Below are 26,128 nucleotides of genomic sequence, written 5' to 3' on the forward strand. Positions count from 1 at the left end.
TACACACTCATATGTAACTATGCAATTTTCATGCGTAATGGTCAACAATTTAGGTATTTTATAATTCCCACTCTCATCTGACAGGTAAGAAAACAGGCCACCAACCTATTGTGGGGAGGCCGGGGGTGGGAGGGATAGCATTAGGAGATATACCTAATATAAATGACGAGTTAATGGGTGCAGCACACCAACATGGCACATGTATACATATGTAACAAACCTGCACGCTGTACACATGTACCCTAGACTTAAAGTATAAAACAAAAAAAAACAAGCCACCAAATGCACGCACGCATGTGTGTGTGTGTGAGATGTGTATATATGAGATGTGTATATATACGAGATGTATATGTATATGAGATGATATATATGAGATGTATATATAAGATGCATGTGTATACATATATGTTACATGTATATGCTAAAATATCTAAAAACCCCACACTAGCCCTGTCTCTTCCATAGATATGCAGTCATCCACACCAACCCTAGGCTATGAGGCTTCTCTCTCCAGAGAAAGAAAGGCTCCATCTAGAGCAAAAAGGTCATTCATCAGATTTGGATATTGAAGTAGCATGAAAAGCCAGAATTTGCCAAGAGAGAAAATAATTTCTCTATTTCCCTCATATATATATATATGGAAGAGATAGGGTCAGTGTTGACAGGAGATGGATCTGAGCATGGACTTGGTGATGGGGGGTCCCAGGAACTGGCCTGATGAGGGGGAGACCAATTCTTCGGTGAACTGATTGCCCTGTCACCTGCTGAGTAGAGAGGGTAGAGATGGACACATGGGAATGGTGAGAAACTGACATTTTACAATAACAATGACACAGGGCTTGAGTGTTTGTTCACATTACACCTAGAAGTATCCAAAACTGTAGTGAATGGTAAGAAGGAGAGAAATCAACATTTAGTCCAATAAGTAATAAACACAACCTCTGGAAGGGACATGTCTCTCAGCTCCACACTCAGTGGTTCAGATTCCACGCCACTCCTGCTTCTCTCTAAGAATCAGCTGGGTGTATAGAAGAGAACTCAAGGGCCATCTTAGAGGCAGGGGAAGAAGGGCCTGGGTCGGGGATCTCCACAACCACCCTCAGCTCCAAAGGCTTGCTAGGAGGACTCATGGGACTCAGCATATAGTCACAGTCATGGCTATGATTTATTATAATGAACGAGTGCAAAATAAAATGAGTGAAAGGAAGAGACACATGGGGCAAAGCTGGAGGAGACCAGGTGCAAAATTCCAAGAAGTCACACAGGGTATGCTTAGTTCATTTTTAAAGAGTTGTGACAACCTATGTGGAATGCTGTCTACCAGGGAAGTGCCACTAAGCCTAGGAGTCAGTCCAAGGATTTTACTGAGGGTAAGTCATATAAGCATCTGTGGCCTAGGATGTACCAAAAGTCCGGGCTTCCAGAAGGAAGGCAGGTGTTCAGCATAAACCACATTTTTGTACAAAGAGTTCAGGTGCAGCGAGCTGCTCTTGTCGTTTCTGGGACTGCTGGGAACCCACCCCAAATCCAAGTTCATAGATGCCAGCCAAGGGCCAACCTTGCAAGCAGGCTCAAACTGACGATGTTTACTCTTTTCTGCCCGAGGCCTCAGAGCCACATGTATCTCCCTCATCCCTAGACTGGAGGCCATTGAGTCACAATAGGTTCTAAGTCCTGCTGCAGGCCATTTGCTCTCTGGAGCCCTGTACATCCCGGGCAGGCCATGGGAAGCCAGGAGGGTTGTGGCAGGCCATCTAGCCAGCCAGGCACTTCCTTCCACCAATGGCTGGATGTGACCACATGGGCACTTCTTTGCCATGCTCTCCCCTCCACTGGTACACATGGGGAAGTTTAGCATGCCCTCCTCACTGTCTAGTAACCTAAGTGCCCCTTGGGTCCTATCATCCATCTGTGTTTGTCCTGAGGTGGGGGTTGGGAAGGGGAACAAGAACGCTGGCATTTGAACTGCTCCCTCTGCCTCTTTCTCTTTTCTCCTGCCCACAGAATACCGAGGTGGGAATACATGGCTTCCCACGTCTCCAAAGCCACAGCATCATATCTGGAGTAAAACTGGCACCTGGGCAGCCAGTTTTAGCTGTTGTTAATGTGTTAACACATTATATGACCTAATGGCCACATAACAGGACCTTGGGGAGTATAGAAAATCCTTTTTTCTCTTGGCAAATTCTGGCTTTTTATGCTACTTTTTTTTTTTTTTTTTTTTTTTTTTGAGACAGAGTCTTGCTCTGTCACCCAGGTTGGAGTGCAGTGGAGCCATCTCAGTTCACCACAACCTCTGCCTCCAGGGTTTAGGCAATTCTCCTGCCTCAGCTTCCCAAGTAGCTGCGATCATAGGTGTGCACCACCATGCCCAGCTAAATTTTTTTTTTTTTTTGTATTTTTAGTAGAGACAGGGTTTCACTATGTTGGCCAAGCTAGTCTCGAACTCCTGACCTCAGTTGATCCACCTGCCTTGGCCTCCCAAAGTGCTGGGTTTACGGGTATGAGCCACAGTGCCCAGCATCATGCTATTTTAATATCCAAATCTGATGAATGACCTTTTTGCTCTAGATGGAGCCTTCCTTACTGTGGAAAAAGAGGCCTCATCGCCTAGAGTTGGTGTGAATGACTGCAAAGGTGAGTGAAATTTCATATCCCCCAATTTCATTCTATGATTTTCGTTCTGGAAATGATAGTTTGCATTTGCAAGTGTGCTTTCATGAACTTTTGGTCATGATAACTCAGAGACTGAGGTAGACATGTCCATTATACGACAAAAACACTGAGTCAAAGAGGGCTAGTTAATGGTGGAGTTTGGGCTTGAATTTACATCTTCACACTTGACTCTAGTAAACTTCTTCCTTCATATTATTTGTTGCTAGCATCAGATCTTTATTGTCTCTTGTAATCTATGGGCAGGAGCAGATTCTGTAAAGAATATCTGTTCTTTCCTATCCACGAAATGATCTCCCAAATATATTCCTATCCTAATCCATGGAACCTGTGATTATGTTACCTTGAATGGCAGAAGGGACTTTGCAGATGTGACCCAATTAAGGATTTTGAAATGCAGAGATTATCCTGGATTATCTGGGTAGACCTGATGTAATTACAAGTATCCTTGTAAAAGGGAAGCAGGAGGAGGGGTGGAGGGGGGAAAGAGAGGAGAAGAAGAGGAGAAGAGAAGAAGAGAGAGAGGAAGAGAGAGAGGAAGACAGAGGCTATACGATGGCTTTGAAGATGGAGGATGGGGCCATGAGCCAAGTGATGCAAGTGACAGACCTCCAGAAGCTAGAAAAAGACTAGGAAACAGACCTTTTCCCCACAGCCTCTGGAGGGGAAGCGGCCTTGCTGACACCCTGAGTTTAGCCCACTGAGACTGGTTTTGTACTTTGGAACTCCAGAACTGTAAAATGATACGTTTGTGTTGTTTGAAGTCACTAAGTTTGTGGAAATTTGTTACAGCAGCAACAGTAAACTAATACATGCAGTATTCTCTCTTATTAACAATAATAGAATTCATCCCAGCCTCTCCAGGTAGTTGCCTCTTGGAGAAACCACCTGGCTCCATTCTTGGTCTGGTGATGTGAGTGGGGCTGACCCCACTCATGGCTCCAGGGCAGAACATAGCCTCCAGGCCTGGGCATCAAGCATGCTACGTTCTGTGGTCACGGTGGCTGGTCAGGGGTGAGCAAGGCCCTTCAGAAGGCAGCTCTAGACTCTTGCTAGAGCTGTTAGGAAGGGGGTAAGTCCTTTCTACAGTGGATACTGAGCTGAAGGGAAGCCTGGAGCAGGTGGGCAGCCACTTGAAAATGAAGACAATACAAAAGAAAGCTGAGCCAAGGACTGGAAAGAGAGGCATTCTCCTTAAGACACAGCTAGAAACCTGAATCAGGTCAAGTCTAAAGAGAGCTTAAAGATCCCAATGACAGGAGCCAATCAAGTCTTTTTGTTTAAGCTTGTTGGAGTTGAAGTTCTGAACCCAGACGTTTCTGACTAATAGTGTTAGGTTAGAAGTCACCTAAATTGTATTATCTGATGATTGATTTTGTGGAAGTTCAACACTATGGAGCACCATCCAGTACCACCCAAAAGAAGGCATGTTAGTACCCAAATGCCATTGATCTTACAATTAAAACCAGGGAGAAAATTTGAGTCCCTTTCCCCCAGAGGATGTTCCTGCTGAGATTTACTACTTCAGTTCTTTTTACTTAACAAATCCTAACCCTTCTACATCAGTATATTGCTTCCTCAGGCTTCATCTCATGCAGCTACGGAGACCCAGGGAAAGGGAGTGATTGGCTGCAAGACCCATGTCGGCTAGTGGCCAGGCTGGGATAAGAACTCTGACCCTAAGCACTGTGTGTTTCTGAAGCATGCTGCTTCGAGCTTTCTTGTGAGCATAGTCACTCCTGTTTCTGTGGCTCTGAAAATTCACACCCTGCTGTGTGCAATTAGTTGTTGTTGCTCTCCCCTTGCCGATCAGCATTCTCAATTTCATTTTCGGAGCCTAGCTTTATCATTATCATAAAGAGATTATCTAACATCTTAAATATTAAAAATCTGACTCCACAGAGTAAGAATTGCCTTCCAAGGTTATTGTTGTTTACCAGCACTCATCACTTGACCTGCTATTTTTTGAGACAACGTCACTCTGAAGGGCAAGAGACAGCTCCCCACAGCCCTCCTATGGAGATCACATTTTAAAGACTCTTCATTTGAGTTCCTAATACCGATGGCATTGATCTGTCACATCTCCATGAACCAAGCTCAACTGACAATTCTAGAATCAACCAGAACAGGAAGGGATGTTAAAGGTTACTTGGTCCAATCCTTGCATTTTCCAGTTCGAAAAGTGAGACTTGGAAATTCAAGTATGTATCAGTCAGAGTTCTTGCTTAGAGGCAAGTACTCTGCTAACTTAAGAGTATGAATGTTTTCAAACACCGCATGTTCTCACTCATAGGTGGGAACTGAACAATGAGATCACTTGGACTCGGGAAGGGGAACATCACACACCGGGGCCTATCATGGGGAGGGGGGAGGGGGGAAGGATTGCATTGGGAGTTATACCTGATGTAAATGACGAGTTGATGGGTGCTGACAGTTGATGGGTGCAGCACACCAACATGGCACAAGTATACATATGTAACAAACCTGCACGTTGTGCACATGTACCCTAGAACTTAAAGTATAATAATAAAAAAAGAGTATGAATGTTTTAAAGGTAGCTTACAGAAATTCCAGGAGGGTCCGAGAAGCAGGTATGTGCCTGTGTAACTGGAAATGAGAGCTACAGGCGCTGCCCCAGTAAATATATCACTATCACTGTCTGTAGTCGGTTGAATGGTGGCCATCAAAAACATATGTCTACATCCTGACCTATACATGTGACCTCACTTGGGAAAAGCATCTTTGCAGATGTAATTAATGTAAAGAGATGGTTCTGGATTATCTTAGTGGGCCCTAAATCAAATAACAAGTAATAAGCCTTTATAAGATACAGAAAGGGAGACAGCGCAGACACAGAGAAGGCCATGTGAAGATGGAGGCAGAGACCGGAGTGATATGGGCACAAGCCAGGGAACACTGGGAGCCACCAGAAGCTGGAAGAGGCAAATAAAGACTCTCCCCTAGAAAGTTCAGAGGGAGCACACAGTCCTGCTAACATCTTAATCTCAGACTTCTGGCCACCAGAACCATGAGAGATTACATTTCTGTTGCTGGTGTTTTGTAATAGCAGCCTGAACAGATTGATTCAGTGACTTTGGGTAAATCACTTTGTGCAGTCTTGCCAACATGGTGAAACCCTGTCTCTACAAAAAGATACAAAAATTAGCCGGGTGTGGTGTCACGCGCCTGTAATCCCAGCTGCTCAGCAGGCTGAGGCAAGAGAGTCACTTGAACCCTCGAGGCGGAGGTTGCAGTGAGCGAGAGAGGGCCATTGCACTCCAGCCTGGGCGACAGAGCAAATGCCATAGACTGGGTGACTCCAACAACAGACATTTATTCTCATCATGCTCTGGAAACTAGAAATCCAAGGTCAAGCTGCCGGCAGGGTTGGTTTCTGGTGAGGCCTGTAGACGGCTGCCTTCTTGCTGTATCCTCACATGGCCATTCCTCTGGGCAGGCACAAAGAGTGAGCTCTCTAGTGTCCCTTTCTCTTCTTACAAGGATGCCAATCCTTTTGGATTAGGGTCCCAGCCTCATGACCTCACCTAACCTTAATTACCTCCTTAAAGGCCTTCTCTCCAAATACATTCACGTTGCGGGTTAGGGCTTCAGCATATGATTTTCAGTCCATGACACTCCTACAGCTAGTTAGAGGCAAGTTGAGATTTGAGCCTAGGCCTCCTGACTGCGAACCCATCTCTGAGTTCAACCCCCATAAGATTTGGGCAGGCTGGGTTACAAATGCATTTAGAAAAACAAAGGTATTTAGAAAATGCAATGATACTTACCATGACTGGTCTTTGGGATCCATTTTAGCTTACTGCCTAGTAGCAAGGGGCCACAAAAGGGAAAATATCAATCTCCTTAGACATTGGTGGCCTAGCTATAGGTTCTGCCTCTCTGCCCATACCTCGTGATCTGTATATTCAGGGCTCTTAGCTGCAAGCAACAGAACGTATGATTTAGGCAAAAAAGGAATTTATTGAAAGCGTTGTGGGTAACACAGAGAAATGCTACAAAGGCTGGAACATGGCTTGAAAATCAGCAGGAAGGAAAGGAGGTCAGCAATAGCTGAGATCACAGTACACGGCTGGTCCAGTGAGGCCACCATGGCCACAGCCATTGGATTTGCTGTGGCCATCATGAAAGTGGTTCTCTACCAGCTCTGCTTCTTTGGACCACTAGCTCCTGTCTCAGCCCATGCCATAGGTGCCTCTGAGTGCTCTGACTTAGGTTTGTGTAATCTTCGCAACATCCTGAAAATATGTATCATGATTCCCATTTTACAGATGAGGGACCTGAGACTTAAATATGCTAGGTGACTGGCCGCAGGCAAATTGAGGCCTGCCTGACTTCAAAGCCCACTTTCCCAGTAATCACAGTCTGGTAACTCCATCCCATGGCTGGGATAAGAATTCCAAAGCATATTTCAAAGAGGTTGTTCCAGTTGCTTCTACCAGCAACACTTGGGTGGCTCCTTTGCATTCCACCCTCAAGGGAAATGTATTATCCAACAAACATCTTTGCTAATTTGATAAACTAAAATTGTGTCTTATTGTTTTGGTTTGCCTCTTTTTAATTATTGAGGTTGGATGCTGTATTAGTCTGTTTTCATACTGCTGATAAAGACATACCCAAGACTGGGAAGAAAAAGAGGTTTAATTGGACTTACAATTGCACATGGCTGGGGAGGCTTCAGAATCATGACAGGAGGTGAAAGGCACTGCTTACATGGCAGCAGCAAGAGAAAAATGAGGAAGAAGCAAAAGCGGAAACCCCTGATGAGATCTCATCAGATCTCGTGGGACTTATTCACTACCACAAAAACAGTGTGGGGGAAATCACCTCCATGATTCAAATGATCTCCCACCAGTCCCTCCCACAACATGTGGGAATTATGGGAGTACAATTCAGAATGAGATTTGGGTGGGGACACAGAGCCAAGCCATATTAGATGCTTCCTTATATTTTATTATCTGGTATATTTCCTTTGTATGTGTGTGTGAAAAATCCTGTCCATTGTTTTTGTTCGTGTGTCTATTGGGATCTTGGTGGGGTTCTCTAGTTGTCTCTATGAGATCTTTATATATCACAAAGAAACTTTTCTTCCTTTTATTTTAGATTCATGGAGTACCTGTGCAGGTTTGTTATATGAGTATATTGAGTGATGCTGAGGTTTGGGCCTCTAATGAACCTGTCGCCCAAGTAGTGAAAATAGTAGCCAGTAGGTAGTTTTTTGACCCTTGTGTTCCCCATCCCCTTCCCCACCTTGTGGAATCCCCAGTGTCTACTGTTCCCATCTTTGTGTCCTTGTGTTTAGCTCCCATTTCTAATGGGAGATGTGTGAGCATATCAAAAAGAGGTTTAACCTTTTATCTTTCATTTTTCTTTTCTTTCTTGCTTTCTTTTTTTTTTTTTTGAGACGGAATCTCACTTCATTGTCCAGGCTGGAGTGCAGTGGTGCGATCTCGGCTCACTGTAACCTCCACCTCCCAGGTTCAAGCAGTTCTCCTGCCTCAGTCTCCCAAGTAGCTGGAATTACAGGTGCATACCACCATGCCTGGCTAATTTTGTAGTTTTCACCATGTTGGTCATGGTGTTCTCAAACTCCTGACCTCAAGTGATCCACCCGCCTTGGCCTCCCAAAGTGCTGGGATTGCAGGGGTGAGCCACAATGCCTGGCCTATCTTTCATTTTTCAATGAATATTTTCACCACATTTTTATGTGCTGTTTAACTTTGCTCCTTTTCCTTTGACATACAAAAGTTTTACATTTATGGACAAATATTTGACAAATATTTCTCAGGCTGCCCGCATAATGCAAGGGATTGTTTTAGGCAAAAAAAAAAAAAAAAAAAACAAAAAAAAAAACAAAAAAACCTCTCTGGATACTTAGATAATTCCTGTTTTTGGACTCCCTGCTACCTCCCAGTTCTTTGGGTGAGCAGGTTTATAGAGAGCCCTTTCATCTTTAGAGAGAGGCCCAGAAACAACTCTAAGAGGCATGCTTTTTCACTGCACTTTAGGGCAAAAAAAAGAAAAAAAAAAAAAAAAGACAAAGGTGAGAATTGTTTGTGCCAATTATTTACACAGACTCATTTTATCCTCCTTTCTAAACAACTATTTGTAGGGAAGGAGAAGAAGAGGACAGGGGGCTTTAAAAGTCACAAGATTTGCCCTGCGGAAAGTCCCTGGAAGTGAGCAAGTCTGTGAGTGAGAAGGCAGGACCCAGCTGCCTGGGGGAAAAGCTCTTCGTTAACTCCCTGTTTCCTATCCTGCACCCCCAAGCTTCTCCCAAGCTCCTTTAAAGGTTGATCTTGACAAGAAGCCTGGAGATGGTGCTTGCTAGACATGGGTAGAACATACAAATACAAGGCCAAGAGCTGTGGTGGTTCACACCTGTAATAAAAGCACTTTGGAAGGCCGAGGCAGGAGGATCGTTTGAGCCCAGGAGTTCAAGACCAGCCTGAGCAACATAGACCCCCATCTCTCCAAAAAATAATAATAAAAAATTAGCCGGGTGTGGTGGCATGCACCTATAGTCTCAGCTCCTCACAAGGCTGAGGTAGGAGGAGCTTGAGACTGGGAGTTTGAGGCTACAGTGAGCTGTGTTTGCATCCCTGCATTCAACGTGGGCAACAGAGTGAGACCCTGGATCCAAAAAAAAAAAAAAAAAAAAAGCTGGATACTCTCAGACTTTCAGAGGCATGGGCCTTGCTGCCTTACAACCTTGGTTCAAATCCCACCCTACCTCTGCCAATTAACAGATGTGTAAGTGAGAGTGACTCCCTTAAGCTTTGTGAGGCTCAGTTTTGCCATCTGTGTGAGGGCATACTCACGCTGTCCTTGTGTGATGGATGAGGATCAGTGGTCATGTATGTAAAGTGCATAGCAGAGTCTGCCCACAGTGGGTATGCAATCAGAGGCCATTCTAACACACCAGGAAATTAATCGGCAAGTTCGTGTGGGTCATCGGTGTGTGGTCAACATTGCACCAAGTTCTGTGACAGCAGATTCTAACAGTCAACTTGCGTGAGCTTGTATGGTGTGGCCAAGGAGATAGGGCACAGCTCACAAAATGACTCTGCAACTGTATATGACAGTGTAAACGTGCCAAATTATAGAGGAGTGGTTTAGTTCTTATAAGCAGAAAGATAACTCTATGGCTTGAAATAATTAGGGAAAGCTTCATGGAAGAAGTAGGAGTTTAACTTGGGTGTTGATGATTTAAGAAACATATTCTTTGATTAGACAGAATATTTTTCCATCCGAAAATGAAAATAGCTACATATTTTTCCTTTTAAACAATAATATGTACTCTTTTAAAAATACTTAGACAATACAGTAAATTAAAAACTCTCACTGCCCAAGAATACCTACTACTTTGTTGTATGAAGTACATATATGTTTGTACATAGATACAATTATGTTTGCTTATTTATGCAAAAAACAGGAGAACATGTAAATATTGTATTGTAGAATATTCCATCATACAGAGGCTTTATAAATTGTTTAAATCCTTATTACTAAAAATTTAGGTTATTTTAGCACACAGCTAAGTACATGAATGCCTCAGTTTCATCAATCAGTAACTTAGTGATTTTGGTCAACTTCTGACTGGATCACTTTCTAGAAATGTTATAAAAGTTGTATCAATTTATACCACCTTCCACCATCAGTTTATAAGGGTTCCCTTTTTCCCACACCCTTCTCAGTACTGACAATTGTCAGTGTTTTACAGTTATTGCCAAGCTGCCAGGTAAAAATTATAGCATTTAATATGTATTTTTAGACTACTCTGTGTTAATTAGTGGTGATAAAGACATGGTCCTAGCCATCCCCTCTCAGAGCTGAGAGACCAGTAGGAAAAAGAGACATTAAACCAGTAATTACTCTAAACTGTGATGAGGGGTGCTATAATTTGCATTTCTTGGATTATCCAGTCAGGTCCTTAATGAATAAAGTAAAACAGACCCACTGAGGTTTCGCAGCGATGTGGCCTCTTGTTTCTTGGTGGACAGATGTTCTTTTCTGCCTGTTGTTAACTCATGGAATACAACAGATGGTAGGTGAACAACACAGAATATCCTGAAGGATTTTCTAGGGGAACAACATGATCTAGATTATGCTTTTCTGGCCTCATTTCTACAACATCCTCAGAATCTTGTCCATTATCAATGCCTTGAGGACCATACCTTGCCTATGAGGATTATGTCCTGATGTAGCATACTCTAATTGCACAATGCGGGATAAAATAATACAATAAAATCGTGCTAGAACAACTGGATATCAGTATGAATTTAAAAATGGGCAAATGATTTGAACAGCCATTTTATAAAGAAATTCGTGAATGATTAGCAAACATGCAAAGATACTCAACACTAGTCATTAAGGAAATGTAATTCAAACCATAATGAGATACCACGTCACACTCAGTAGAATGGCAAAAATTTAAAAGATTGACAACATTCGGTGTTGGTGAGAATGTGGGACTTTCTTACCTTGCTGGTGGAAATGCAAAGGGATATAGCCACTTTGGAGAAGAGTTTGGCAGTGTTTTATAAAGTTTCCTAAGTATTTTTCTCAAGATAAATTAAAATATTTGTCCATACAAAACCTTGCATGCAATTATTCATAGCAACATTTTTTGGTAACAGCTAACAACTGCAAACAGGGCAAATGTCCATCAATCAAAATCAAATTATGGTAAATCCATGCTCAGCAATAAAAAGGATTAAATATTAATACATGCAACAAGATGAATGAATTTCAAAATAACTTTGCTAAGTCAAAGAAGGCTAAGTTAATGATGGGCTGTGTCCAGTATGGTTCCCTTTATAAGAAATTCTAGAAAAGGCAAAACTATAATGAAAGCAAGATGATCAGTGGTTTCCTGGGTCCAGGGTCTGGGCTGGGGATCAACAGCAAAGGGGTAAGAAGGAGCTTTCTGAATGATGGAAATGCTTTGTGTCTTGGTTATGGTGATGAGGGTTTGCATATACCTGTAGACGATTGCCAAAACTCAGCAGGCTGTATACTTATAATGAATAGATTTTATTTATGTAAATTATACTTAAATCAAGCTGGGAGAAAAAACATTAACAAATCTGAACTTTGCTCTTTTAAAAGGTATTTCCTTCTTGATTTTTTATTATTAAGTTTTTGAGATGGAGTCTCACTCTGTCACCCAGGCTGGAGTGCAGTGGCGTGATCTCGGCTCACTGCAACCTCTGCCTCCAGTGTTCAAGCGATTCTCCTGCCTCATCCTCCCAAGTAGCTGGGATTACAGGCGCCTGCCACGATGCCCAGCTAATTTTTGTATTTTTCGTAGAGATGGGGGTTTCAGCATGTTGGCCAGGCTGGTCTCGAACTCCTGACCTCAGCTGATCCTCCCAAAGTGTTGGGATTACAGGCGTGAACCAATGCACCCAGCCTCTTTCTTTAGAATTATTTCTATTTTGAATTACATATGGGAGTGGTACACCATAAGCTCCCAGCACTCAGAGGTTCTCAGCATCTTAATCTGGCCCTGGCACCAGAGCATGAAAGGCCCTCTTGGCCCCATGAATCACCTCCAACGCATCTGCCTGGCTCTGTCCTTGAAGCTCCCTCAGGTCAGCAGTTCTGTGACTTTTGTGCCATGCTTAGGGCACTGGAATCCCTGGTGGCACTGGGATCATTGTGCCAGGTTTTAGCCATCCCAGGTACTAGTACCTATGGAGCATCCACTTCCCAGGCAAAAGGGGGCAGGGCACTCACATATTCCTTCACAAATCCGCCCCCAGCACCCCCTTCTCTCCCTGCTATTATCTCTTCCACAGTTTTAAATTTTTCTCCCAGGAAGCCTTCATCAAATCCCTCAGGCAAGGTGGCACAAAGCCTGCTTGAAATGGAGGGGGCGTGGAGAAGTGGAAAATAGGAGGATAACACACACAAATGAATATTTCAATAAATTATCATGCCATGAATGTCAAAGTGTGCTCAAGAAATGCTAATGTCCTCACTGAGGAGCAGCAAGAGGCAGGCAGGGGGCCTGGAAAGACTCCATAGAAACCTGGATGATCTGGTGGATGGGTCATGGGACAAGCAGAGGCGCTGGCAGGGATGAAGTGAAAAAAACACAGTGAAGGCACCTTGTGGGGTGAGGAGGGGTGCTGGGGTGAGTGGAGGGCCAGGAGCTGGAGGTTTCCTAGTTATATAGATGGAGTTTAGGAGTTGATCAGGGGCCACCAGTTGAGAAATATTTGAGAGGGATGAGCAGCTCATGGAACTGATTTCTGGGCTGTGCCTGGAGACAGGGAGGTGGCCAGGGCTATCCAGAGGGCAGCTGGAGTCAGCTTAGGGTAGGGCCCAAGGGTCCCACAGACCTGGTCCTCAGTAAGGGAGGAGTCTTTTGGGCCTAAACTAGGTGAAGGAGCAAAGGTGGCATCAGAAAGTCAGACAAGGCCTGGTGCGGTGGTTCACACCTATAATTCCAGCACTTTGGGAGGCTGAGGCAGGTGGATCACTTGAGGCCAGGAATTGGAGACCAGCCTAGCCAACATGGTGACACCAATCTCTACTAAAAATAGAGAAATTAGCTGGGCATGGTGGTGCATGCCTGTAGTCTGGCTACTCAGAAGGTTGAGGCAGGAGAATTGCTTGAACCCGGAAGGTGGGGGTCACAGTGAGCTGAGATCGTGCCACTGCACTCCAGCCTGAGTGACAGAGAGAGACTCTGCCTCAATAAAAAAAAAAAAAAAAAAAAAAAAAAAAAAGAAGAAAGCGAGACAGAATAATGTTTCCTCCTTCCGCTCCTCCCTCATTTTCTTCTCTCCCTTCTTCTCTCTCTCCTTCCTGCCTCTTCATCTTGTCTTCCCTTCCTCCCTCCCTCTCTCCTTTCCTTCCTCCCTTCTTTTCTCTCTTTCCCTCTCCTATCCTTCCTCCTTCTCTTTCCCAGGCAATTCTTTTCTTTTCTTCCCCCAACCCTTTCTCCTATCCTTCCCTCCCCTTTGTCTCTTCCCTTCTACTCTTTTTCTCCCTTTCTCTCTACCTTCTTCAATCCCTTTCTCTTTTGCTGTCTTCTTTCCCCAACTTGATCAGAAAAGCCTGCAAAGCAGAGCCTGCTCTCAGAGTCATGTCATGAGTAACCCACTTGTGTTATTTGCGGTTTACCTACCTGTAGAAAATTTGTACCCTAACATCTCCACATACTGTGGGCAAATGGTTTATAATTCAACTCCACAAATATTTACTGTGCTCTGGTTAACTGAGTGTCCTTTGTGCTAGAGGTGCCAGAGAGATGCAAATGGCAGCGCCAGTCCTTGGAGGAGCCAGTCTGGGGCCCCTGGCTGATGTTGGCAGAAGACACATCCCTCTCTCCCCTCAAGGATGCTAAAGAGCCCTCTGTCTACTAGAACCCTGGGCCCACTTTTCTCTCCAACAAGGTGCAGAAAAGGGCATCGTTGCCAGGTTTGCAAGATCTTAACAAGACAGTACATTGTAGGTGTAATCTGCAGGAATGAGGAGGAGCTCAGCCTGTGCGGATTGGAAGGGCCACACAAACATGTCAGTCCATTGCCAATGGCACCCACAAGCTCGAATTCTGACTTTGCACTGATTTCTTCTCCTGCTATAAATTCTACAAGATTGTCAACATAAATAAGACTTTCTCCTCGACCAGTTTTTTCAGGGCCATGCCAGGCTTTAAAATAGGAAGGCCCCAGTTTCAGTTGCATGTTGTTGAGTTTGGAGAGTCAATCAATCAAGCCAGGTCTCACAGTGAGCACAGTGCCAATCTGCAGAATCTTTCAGGGCAAAAGGGAATTTAGAAAGATGAGGGAGAAAGGATCTGAAGAGTGATCCGTTCCTCTTTCAATGTTCAAAGTATAAAATCTTCTTTCTCCTCAGTCTTATCAGTTAATACTGTCCTTTACTTGGCTAATGTTTGTTATATAGCATAAGATGTAACAAAATTTTCTTAGGCGAGGAATGGAAAGAAAGCAATGATTCTAACTATAGTTGGGCAGTTTAGAGTGTGATGAAGGAGATAATAGAAATTTTCCATCACCCCTCAAGGTGCACAGAACAACAGAATCACAGACCGTTACCACTGACTTTTGCCATAGATTTTAGAGGTGATCTAATTTAACGTCCTAGTCCAAGTAGGCATCACCTCTCTGCCTCTGACTTATTTGTACCTACTATGTACCAGTCATTGTGCTGGGCATTAGAAAGAGACAGAGATGAAGACAACTTGGATCTCTAGGAAGGAGTTCAGCCTAGTGGGTACAGTGGCCCAAAAGAGGTTTGGACCTAGTGCTCACAGCGCAGAGGAGGAAAGATGCAATTTCAGGTGAGAAATCAGCAAAGACTTCTGGGAGAGGTGGTAGCTTATGTGTCACAGCCTTAATCCTCACTGTGTGTCTGGGCAGGTTCCTGATTGTGGGAATGCAAGAATGGATGCTGGGCATGATTCACCATCCTCCCCCACCATGTGGGCCAACTCCATCATCTCTATGACTCACAGGGAATTAGACTTCTGATCTCTCCTTTGACCCTGTGACTTCCCAAACTGCCTCGTGCATGTCCAGGCTTTGGGGCAGGTAACTGAAGTCTTTGCCCTATAAGGTGAGAGGTCGCTTGGGTGACCTGGGAGTAAATCCCTTCCCCTCCCTGGCTTTGTAAAGTTAAGTGTTAAATGAGAGACTGATATTCTAGGCAAAGGCTTTGTGCAAATGCCCATCTAAGCCATGACCCCTGCAAGGAATCCCGTGTCTTAGTGATGATGGTGCGGAGGTAGGGAGGGTGTAGTGCAACTCCCATTCCTGATCTCCTATCACCAGAGCAGAAGAATCACTGGAGAAGACTCTGTCTGAAGCTTGCTCAGCCCGGCTTCCTTGAGCAAGCAACTCATTCACAGGTAAGTCCAAATTCACACAGCACACACTGGCTACATAAATATTGTGCTTTAATTGATTGTCTTCTATAATCAAAGGCAAGGCTGCTGAGTTTGTTACTTTCCCTACCATGCAACTGCTGGAGGAGAACGCTGGGGGAAGGGAACTGGGGTTGCCCCCGTGGTTTTTGTTGCATGTGTCTAACTGCAAGTTGTGTCTCTGTCTATTAAGGGGAGGATAAGGCCCATTACATTCAGATTCAATAAGAATTTATCAAATGCCTATTTTGTGAGAGGCATTGAAAGACACAGTATCTTATTTCATTTTTAATTGAATTAGTATTAGTAATGACTTGATGAGGCACAAAAGTTAGTCTTTACAATAACATTTTTTTTGTTGACATAAAAGTGATCCCTATACTATTGCCTATGTCCACTTTATTGATTGTGAAACAGCCTAAATGCATGGAATTGGAAATTGGAAGTCATTTTACACAATACAAGAAAGCAACACCATCTTTCCATGTACCTACCAGTGCTCTGGCTGGTTTGGCTTTTCCAGCAGTTTTTTGGACTTGGGTGAGGTGGCTTCCTAGGGGCATTTTCTTACCCCCTCCCAGCGAAGACTGCTGTGAATTTTGCATAATTTGGAGGATACTCTACCCTTTGGGATAGCAGAGTTTTGAAACCCACAAATCCCTTTTACCTTGAGGAATGGTGGTGATGGTGGGTGTCAGAGACTCTGTATAAGTCCCTGGGAAAGCTCAGCTGTCGCCTGACCCGAGGGTCGTGCAGTTTCCTTAACCTTGACTTTAAGTCAGCCCTCTTTAACCCCGACTCCCAAGCTGGGCTGTCCTTTGAAAGAAAAACGAAACCGCCCAGTTCTGAGCGTCGGAAAATGGGCACTCTCTCCCTGGGGGCTTGGGGCAACTTCCCCGCTACGTCGCCCAGAGATTTTAAATAACTGCCAGCCACCAGAAACCCTCTAACCCTTAGTTCTCCCCTCCGAGACCCAGCCGGCTCCTTGCCACTTCCCTCTGCAAACGCTCATGGGGGTGGGTGGCAGCAACGAGGCGATTTTCTTCGTCTTTTTTTCCTCCGGGTTTTGTCATGGAAACGCTGACACAACCTCCAGACGGCGGCCGAACCCGGCCGGGGACTGAGGGCTTTTGGGACCCTGCGGGAGCGCGGCGCGCACACAGCACTCCCCGGGCAACAGCTGGACGCGACCATATCCCGGGTAGGGGCGGGGGGAGCGCGACGCTCCGCCCAGGCGCTAGGGTCCCTCCCTCCTCCCGGCTCTCCGCAGGCGCCCTCCCCTCGCCGGGGGCCGCGAGTTGCATTTGGTAAAACCCAGCCCCGGAATATATAGATCTTTGGAGCGCAATGAAGTAGCCTTTGGAGAGGAGGGAGAGGGCCCGTCGGACAGCCACAGCGGCCAGCGCAGCGGCAGCGGCGGCGGCACCACCATCACCGCTCGCACCCCAGCCGCCCGGCCCGCGACCAGGCAGCGGCGGCCGCCGGCGGGATCGGAGGAGGCGGCGGAGCGGCGAGGAGGAGGAGCAGGAGCGCGCAGCCAGCGGGTCCACGCATCTCAGCACTTCCAGACCAACTCCGGCACCTTCTACACCCCTGCCCGGGCTGGGGGCTCCAAGAGCGGCAGCGAAGCGAGCCCAATCCTCCCTCCGAGCCTTGCTCAGCTCTGCCCTGCGCCTCCCGGGCTCCGGTCCGCGCGGTGGGGTCCCTGCTCCTGCGCCCCGGGCGCGCCTCCCGGACATCCCGGTCCCCGCAGCCAGGACAAAGCCATGAAGCCAGCGCTGTTGGAAGTGATGAGGATGAACAGAATCTGCCGGATGGTGCTGGCCACTTGCTTGGGATCCTTTATCCTGGTCATCTTCTATTTCCAAAGTATGTTGCACCCAGGTAGGGGGCGCGTTAGCGTGGTTTTGTTGGATATTTTCTTCTCTCTCGCGCTCTCGCTCGCTCGCTCCCTCGCTCCGCCTGGTTTCTGCCTCTTGCAACCCTACCTCTCCGCCTTCGGCCTCTTCGGGGCTCCTGGCTGCCCGGGTGTACCTGGGTCACCGCGTCCGGATGGGGAGGAGAAGGGAAGGTGTGCTTTCCCCTCTTCCTCCCGGCTCCGGGCTGGAGGATGGGACCAGGAGGGGCGGTAGTTTTTTTTTTTTTTTTTCCCTTCTTCTTTTTTTTTTCTTTGTGTCCCTTGTCTGTCTGTCTACGAGGTAGCAGGGAAAGGGAGAGGTGTGGGAAGCAGCCGGGGGTGAGGGGCTGGTGTGAGGAGAACGAAACTCCCTCCCCGTTGCTGCCGAGGTCGGGGGATGAAAGAGTTACCCGAAGCCGGCTGCTCAGCGCCCGGGCGAGCCGCCTCTTCCTGGTTGCCGGGCCGGGGGCGAAGGGTTTACGCCCCGGCGAGGTTGCGAGTCCCTGAAGCAGGCTGGGGAGCCCGGCACTGGGCTCCCACGTATCCCGGGCTCGACGCAGAGCTGAGCAGGTGTGGAGAGAGGTCGGGTGCCCAGCGCTGCCCCTCCACCACGCGCCGGCCGCTTGCCCCCGGGGTCCGGCTCCGCAGTGACCTTGTGGATGGTGCCCCGGGGCCTGCTCCAGCCCCCAGCCCCTGAGATGGGAACTCCGAGCTCCTGGGTCATGCCTTGACCACTGCAGTTTTGGAGGAAACTTTGGTCAGGTCCTGGGCTGACCGTCCGTTTGCATCCCCCACTTCTGGAATCCGAGCAACGGGAATCCCCCGGGCGGCGTGGGAATGAACCCCATTCCTCCGGTCCCTTGCGGCTCAGGCAGAGTTCCACGTCCGAAATCTGGACTGGGGGAGGGACGAGGCTCGTCGCTTCCGAGGGGTGCGAGGGAAAGTTTGGGTCCTGGAGAGGGAGGGGCGCCCTCGAGCGCGGCGGCCGGGGGTGAGCAGCTCGGCTGCGAAGCCCAACAGGTAGAACCTTCCGAGAAGCCTGCCGGGTAACGCGGGTCTCCCCTGCTCCCTTTTCCCCTCCCTTAGCAGCCCCCTGCCGGGCCACGTTGGCTCAGAAATCCATTTTCTACGCCTCCGAGTTGCCTTTCTCAGCGTAGTCACAGCAATAATTTGCTTTTCTAATTGCAAGGAGGAGGGAGGTGGAAACGCATTTCCTTCCAGGGAAGTGGGGTTGGTGTTTTTCATTTTTGCCTCCCGCCTTCTCCTTTCACTGTGTATCTAACGCTTTAAGCAGACGCAGTCCCGAATTCATCAAGCCTGCATTTGGGTCAATGGCAGAGGAATAAAGCTGTTCTTTCCATCATACGGGCAGGGCTGCAGGCTGCAGATTCCTTGACAGCGCAGGGACAGACGGCCCCTTTGCCCCACTCGGCCTGGAGCAGTTGTTAAGGCAGCCACACTGCCAAGGATATGCTCCGACTCTACCACATGTAACCTCAGGACGTCCGAGCCAGCCCTGTTAAAGATGGCTTTTGTTTGCAGCTGGGTATTTTTAGTTTAATGTCAGCAAACTACAGCGGTGTTTGTCTCCTCACCCAGACCTGCGGTTGTGAAACTTATAAAGGAATTTAAAAATGGACCTGGCTTGCATTCCAGCAGGCAGGCCTTGGTTGCAGTGGGCAGGACCAGACAGCCAGGGGTATCTCAGAGTGCCAAGCTCCTGGGGCCACCGGAGACCGGGCCAGACTCACCCCAGAGCGCCAGGGGACTGGTGGTGTGCAGATACACTGGGGTTCAAGCAGTTTAAACAAGGGGCGGGGTGATTTGGTCTAGACTCTAGAGCTGTGTTCAGGTCTCTTGAAGTTTTGCTGGGACCGTGAATGCCAGTAATGCTCTGTACAAATGCCCAGAACGAGGATGAGTGTCAGCCTTCAGCAGGAATGCGCTTGAGCTTCTGTGTACCTGAAATACAATTGTCATGGAATTCTTTGTGAGAATTGGGAAATAACTTTCTAGCCAAAGATACTAGGAAGAAACTTCCAACTTGTAATTGGCACTTTGTGAAAATTTCCAGCTCTTGTTAGATTCTTAAGTTGACTTGAAAGTGACATCATATCTTTTCAGTCTAGCCTTTTGGAAGAGGCAGAGAACCTTTTCTAAGCTTGTGCTGATAAAGATCCTCTGTCAGTCCTGCCCCATCCTTTATGTCCCCTTCTAGTCCTATTTTCTGCTATTGTTTATTCTTTGGATCTCTATAAATATATTTTTCTGATATTTCCCCCCAGTCCATAGCAAATCCTACTTTCAAAACCTTCTATTGAATGTAGACTTACAGATAGTTCAATTGAAAGGCCTTCCTTATTTCAAATTACTTACAGTTCCACTAAAACTGTGTCAACAGTTTATCATTACATGGTGCATAAAAATATACTTTGAAATCCACATTAAACATTTTCTTTTTGGGGGGTTCATTTTTTTAAGCTACACTGTTGATGACCGCTGATGTGGAATCTTTTTCACTGGTTTGAATTTCTTTAAAAGTTAAAGATCCTTGCTTCTCTGAAGTATCTTGGGGTAAGGAGAGCTGATCCTTCAGCCTGGCTCTGCAGTTTCTGTCTCTCCAGATCACCCTGGGAGAGGCAGAAGGGACCACAGCATGGCACAGATTGTGTAGCTAAAAATTTGGAGGCCTCTGGCAGGGGTTCCAGATACCTGCGTGTGAAATAGAAAAATAGTATTGCAAAGGCAGTGGGTTCCAGGCTTCGTTGTGGCTGGAGGGTGTGAGACAGGGGAGAGAAAGAAAAAAAGGAGGGCGGGGCACGGTGGCTCATACCTGGAATCCCAGCACCTTGGGAGGCTGAGGCGGGTGAATCACTTGAGCTCAGGAGTTCGAGACCAGCCCAGCCAACATGGCAAAACCACATCTCTACTAAAAATACAAAAATTAGCTGGGTGTGGTGGCACATGCCTGTAATTCCAGGAACCCCGGAGTCTGAGGCATGAGAATAGCATGAACCTGGGAGGCAGAGGTTGCTGTGAGCTAAGATGGCACCACTGCACTCCAGCCTGGGCGACAGAGTGAAACTGTGTCTCAAAAAAAAAAAAACAAAAAACAAAAAGCAGACAGCTGGCAAGGCTGGCTGTCCCTCTCTCAGATTCTAATCTGGGCCCCATTATCTTTTCTAATTCATAGAAATGATTAATTTGCAAATTTGAGTAATTGGTCATCAGTTGCACAAGGGTTTAGCAGAAGTGGGCCTTGTCAGTAGGATAGTTCCATTTAGAAGTTTTTGATACTCTGAGTTAATAGTCTTCCTTAAGAATATTTTATTGGACAAGGACCAGGTTTTAGACTCCTATTTTAATCCCGATGTTTTTTGCACAGTGTCTGACAACAGTGGGTTCTCAATAAAATATTTGCTGGATGAATGCATGAAGTGGTTAAACTCCAGAAGTAGACCCACTTCTCTGGTTTTCAGGAAGGTCACTTCAAGCCTTGCCAAGAATGCCTGGTCGATAACTCTGACTCTGTCCGGTGGGGATACTTCCTGCCTTCCTGAACTCTGACATGGACCCGGTTAAACTCATCAGGTGCCAGACAGGAGCTTTCACCGTGGCCTAAATTTGCAGCCTGTGAGATGTAGGCAGCTGAGACACTGCTCTGTGTCCTGGATTCTGGAGAAGGTTGGCCTTGTTTAGCCACTAAGGAAATCCATCCATAGAACAGACACCTTCTATGGCCGTGAACTATTCCTAAAGTCAGGGAGAATGGAACCACATACCTGCGGTTTCTATACAGGTTTGAGTTCACCAGTGAATGTTTCCTATGAAAGTTCATCAGCTTACATTAAAGTGTCTTGCATACCTGTCCCAGATGGCTGGGTTTTGATGGAGCTGTGTCATGCAGTGCAAAGCTGAGAGGCCCCCCAGGCTGCATTGGTGCACAGTGTGTAAAGGCAGCTCTTCGGAACCTTCCTTTTGTGTTACTCTATAGGATTGTGGTTTTTGTTTGAAATCTACTGTTCATAGAAAGAAGCCTTCAGAGGAGAAAGCCTTTTCTCTTCTGTTTGCTTCCTCTCTATTATTTTTATTTTTGCAAAATGTTTATTTTCACTGTCACCTGGGATTTTTTTGCCTTGGTTGACTGTATTGAAAGATTATATCCTTTCTGTTTACCCCCTTGCAGTTTCACTTGATCAGGTTGAATCTAAAATGCATTTTATATTATAATTTTAAACTAACTGTAAACATAATACGTGCTCATTTTAGAAAATTCAGGAGGTGGTCAGGTGCGATGGCTTACACCTGTAATCCTAGCACTTTGGGAGTCCGAGGCAGGTGGATCACCTGAGGTCAGGAGTTTGAGACCAGGCTGACCAACATGGTGAAACCCTGTCTCTACTAAAAATACAAAAAAGATTAGCTGGGCGTGGTGGTGCATGCCTGTAATCCCAGCTACTTGGGAGGCTGAGGCAGGAGAATCACTTGAACCAGGGAGGCTGAGGTTGCAGTGAGCTGAGATCTCGCCATTGCACTCCATCCTGGGCAACAAGAGTGTAACACCATCTCAAAAAAAAAAAAAGAAAATTCAGGTGGTATAGAGGAAAAACAATCATTATTCCACCACCAAGAGGCAACTGGTACTTTAAAAATATAGAATATATTTATATGTATTTATATATTCTATAATATATTTTTCTCAACTATGCAAAATGCATATATATAGTTGAGATAACATCATACATTTTGTATCCTGTTTGATAATAAGTATTTTAGACAAATACATCATTATCACAACTAGTTATTAAAGTTAAAGACAGAGTTTAGCCATAACTGTTTAAATGTATAGACTTGCATGTGTCTCCACCTCCCACTCTACCCCTTTGCAGGATGTCAGTCTGGTATTATTTTTTGCTGTGGTTGCACAAATTTAATGTTACATTACAGAATCTTTTTGCTTATACATGGAATGAGTTTGGAGTTGTACTCTAATTTGTAGGAGCCGTTCTTACATTATATACCTGAAACTTCCATTGAAAAAGTGTCAAGAGGGTCTCAAATATGAGACTGTTATGAATTCTGAAAACAGCATTGAATCACTGAAGGTTCTCATGTACCCCGTAAATATATACAACTACTATGTACCTACAAAAATTAACAAGTAAAAAAAATAACTGAAGGAGAAGACATTTTTAGCATGGGGTCTCTCCTTGGTCGTTTAAGTTAAATGTTTGCACCTCGATGGAGCTTTTTCATAGCTGTGCTCAGATGAGAGAGACGTCGGTGATCTCCTTTGATTGTTACAGTCCTCATTTTCATTGCCTTCCAAAAGAAAAGGACTGATCAGGCACCGTAGAAAGGGTGGTTGGGGGGTTTCTGTGGGGTGAGGGGAGAGGGAATCCATCCTTCAGCTGAGGTATCTGTTGTTAGTATTTGTCTGGTTGAAAAATCATTTTGTTCATAGCTTTATCAGCACAGTCATTTCAAAACAGGAAGTCAAAGGCTCCTAAGCAAAGGCACCACCCTTTCCCTTCTTAAACCCACCAAAAGGACCTCTCTTTAATCTGGAGGTCAAGTGAAAAAGGCTCTCATGAAAGTCATTGCCAGCAGTTCTCTTCTAAGTTCAGACTGAGAAAAACCAGAAGTCATTCTGCTGATTCATTTTTGTTTTCTTTTTAGTTTTTCTTCTGAATTTTTGGGATACCACCTTTGTAACAAATAAAAGGGGAGGCAGTTCTTCCTATGAGATCATTGAACAATCTGATCTATCAGTTAAAATTTCCTGGAACTTGTAATTTGATGCATCTCAGATCCAATGTGATTGATTGAAACTTACAAGCCGGCTTGTTCTCCTCCTCCCCAGCCCCCTCTCTGTCTGTCTGTCTCTCTTTTCCTTTCTTCTCCTCTGTGCCAGATGCTGTTCTTGGCACTGGAAATCTAACACATACATCTCTGCCTTCATGGAACTTAGATTCTAGTGGGACAGACAGACTTTAAAAAAATGCAGAAGTGATATATATGGTATATCAGATGGTGTGAAGAGAAAAACAAAACAGAGAAGATGGTTGAGGGATGTGAGAGGCAGGGGTTGCAATATAATATAGAGGTAATTAGGGAATGTCATTGATAAGACGACACTGAGAGCAGACAGCTGCAGGAAATGAAGGAGCCGGCCATGTTCCAGGGAGAGAGCAACACAAGTTCAAGTCTGGTCCCTGAGGCAAGAACATGCATGGCAAGGTGGTCAGAGTGCCTGGAGCAGAGGGACAGAGGCAGCCAACAACCACAGTGGGGAGACACAAGTTGGAGAAAGATGATTGTTTTGAGCTTTGGGTTTAACTGTAGATGGGAGGGAAGCGCTGCAGAAGCTTTAGCAGAGGACTCTTGGGGCAGGGAGGTGAGGAATAAGGGTGGAAGCGATGTAGAAAGATTGAAAATCAAGTCTCCTAGTTGCACTTTATTTTTATTTATTTATTTTTTTTTATGGAGATGGACTCTTGCTCTGTTACCTAGGCTGGAGTGCAGTGGTGCAATCTCAGCTCATTGCAACCTCTGCCTCCTGGGCCCAAGCAATTCTCCTGCTTCAGCCTCCTAAGTAGCTGGGATTACAGGCATGCACCACCACACCTGGCTAATTTTTGCATTTTAAATAGAGACTGGGTTTCACCATGTTGGCCAGGCTGGTCTCGAACACCTGACCTTAAGTGATCCACCCTCCTCGGCCTCCCAAAGTGCTAGTATAGGTGTGAGTCACCGTGCCCAGCCCTCCTTGCACATTTGTGTTCATCTTTGGTCAGCCGATAGTATACTTTGGTTAAGTGGTCACCATATAAGTCCCATCTCCCCTCTACCACTTGCTCCTCCTTGACCCCCAACTAGACCATTTCCTTTTTCAATTTTTTAAACTTTATCTTTATTTTTAAAAATAGGGTCTTGCTCTATTGCCCAGGCTGGCAAGTAGTGGTGAGATCATGGCTCACTGCATCCTCGAACTCCTGGGCTCAAGGGATCCTCCTACGTCAGCCTCCCAAGCAACTCGGACTTACAGGTGTGCCACCACACCCAGTCCCATTTCCAATTTTTAAAGCAGTAATAAAGAGATCTGAAAAAGAGATTTGAGAACAATTTTGACTGAGCTTGTAGTGGGAAATTCGTAATATCTTCAGGGTGCAATCCATGGCATTTGTGAATAAAACTATCCAGAAAAAGTGCCAGACTTAAATCGGCACTCAATAAAAATATAGCGATGAAATGGATCAACACTCTGGGAGTGGAAGACTCAGGTCCTAGTCTGGGGTCTCCCACGTCCTATCCCCATAAATTATTGTGTATTATTGATTCCAGGATGTATTTTTTCACATTTTAGTAATTATGTAATTTGTGTTGTGATTGATGGCATCTCAGCACCGTGTTGCGCTTTAATGAGCAGCTGTTTGGTTTCTTAGTGTTCCATCAAATAGTGTGCCTTCGCCATGGATGCCTTCTGAGGCCACCTCTGTAAATTGTGGAAGTACTTTATGTAAACTGTGGCACACTTCATAACCTCAGTAAGTGATGAAAAAATGGCATTCCTCCAAGATGCAGACTCTGAGGGCTCAAAAGTACCTGGTTAGCCTTGAGTACTTGCTTCTCAATGGCCAGACTGGCACGCAGTCTGTCCAGGTCTTTTTAACTTTGCCTGGCACTTATTCTCAGAACCCAGGGCTTGTAGTTAGTATTTCTCAGATTAATGATGAGGTTGGTTAAGAGTTAGAATAGGGAGGGTGGGAAGTAGGTGATTTAACTTGCGACTTGAACCCGGAAGTTCATCTAGAAATAGACGCAAACATTTGCCCAGGGAAAGTATCACCAATGTGGATTTTTGTTTCTTTCAAGGCTACTGAGCTGTCATGACTTTGTCATTTCTCTTTTCTGGCCCTTTTAGAAATGTACTGTAGTTGTTTGTTTTTTTGTACATCTTCCTCTTTTGATACAGCAAGGCATGGATTCTCTCAGGTTCATCTTTATAGCCTCTGACCCTGGCCCAGAGGTGCCTAGGAAACATTTAAAGAGTTAATCATTGATTCTCAAAGACAAGCCTTTCCACCTTGGTCACCACCTAACCCACATGCCCAGAACTCAGAAGGAGGAGCCAGGTTGGATTGTCATGTACAAACAGCATCTGCTGTGGTCTAGTCCATTTGTCTCCCAAATCTCTTTGCTTCTGTTCTGCTATGGTTCAGGGCAGGAAATAGAAATCAGTCTAGGTATTTTATTTTTTAATCTAATTGAATTTTTCTTTTTTTGAGACAGAGTATCACTTTGTCGCCCAGGCTGGAGTGCCGTGGCACCATCTGGCTCACTGCAACCTCTGCCTCCCAGGTTCAAGCGATTCTCCTGCCTCAGCCTTCCAAGTAGCTGGGATTACAGGTGCCTGCCACGATGCCCAGCTAATTTTTGTATTTTTAGTAGACGCGGGGTTTTGCCATGTTGGCCAGGCTGGTCTTGAACTCCTGACATCAGGTGATCCACCCGCCTCGGCCTCCCAGAGTGCTAGGATTACAGGCATGAACCACTGTGTCCGGCCCCCGTCTAGGTATTTTAAGCAGAAAGATATTTACTAGAGGGAATTTGGTGCTTATAAAGACATTAAGGGGCTGGAG

At 45.7% G+C, this 26,128-nt stretch overlaps 1 protein-coding gene across 1 annotated transcript in view; it reads left to right on the forward strand.

Annotated features, from left to right (window-relative positions):
* Nucleotides 1-16,863: 16,863 nt before the first annotated feature.
* Nucleotides 16,864-26,128, forward strand: part of CHST11 (carbohydrate sulfotransferase 11) — a 310,662-nt gene continuing 301,397 nt past the window's right edge. Inside the window, exon 1 of the mRNA XM_025402360.1 lies at nt 16,864-17,458. Coding sequence (XP_025258145.1) covers nt 17,356-17,458 — 103 coding nt within the window. The 5' untranslated portion in view covers nt 16,864-17,355. The remainder of the gene's footprint in view (nt 17,459-26,128) is intronic.

This window comes from Theropithecus gelada, chromosome 11 (assembly GCF_003255815.1).
Source record: "Theropithecus gelada isolate Dixy chromosome 11, Tgel_1.0, whole genome shotgun sequence".
Classification (NCBI taxonomy): domain Eukaryota; kingdom Metazoa; phylum Chordata; class Mammalia; order Primates; family Cercopithecidae; genus Theropithecus; species Theropithecus gelada.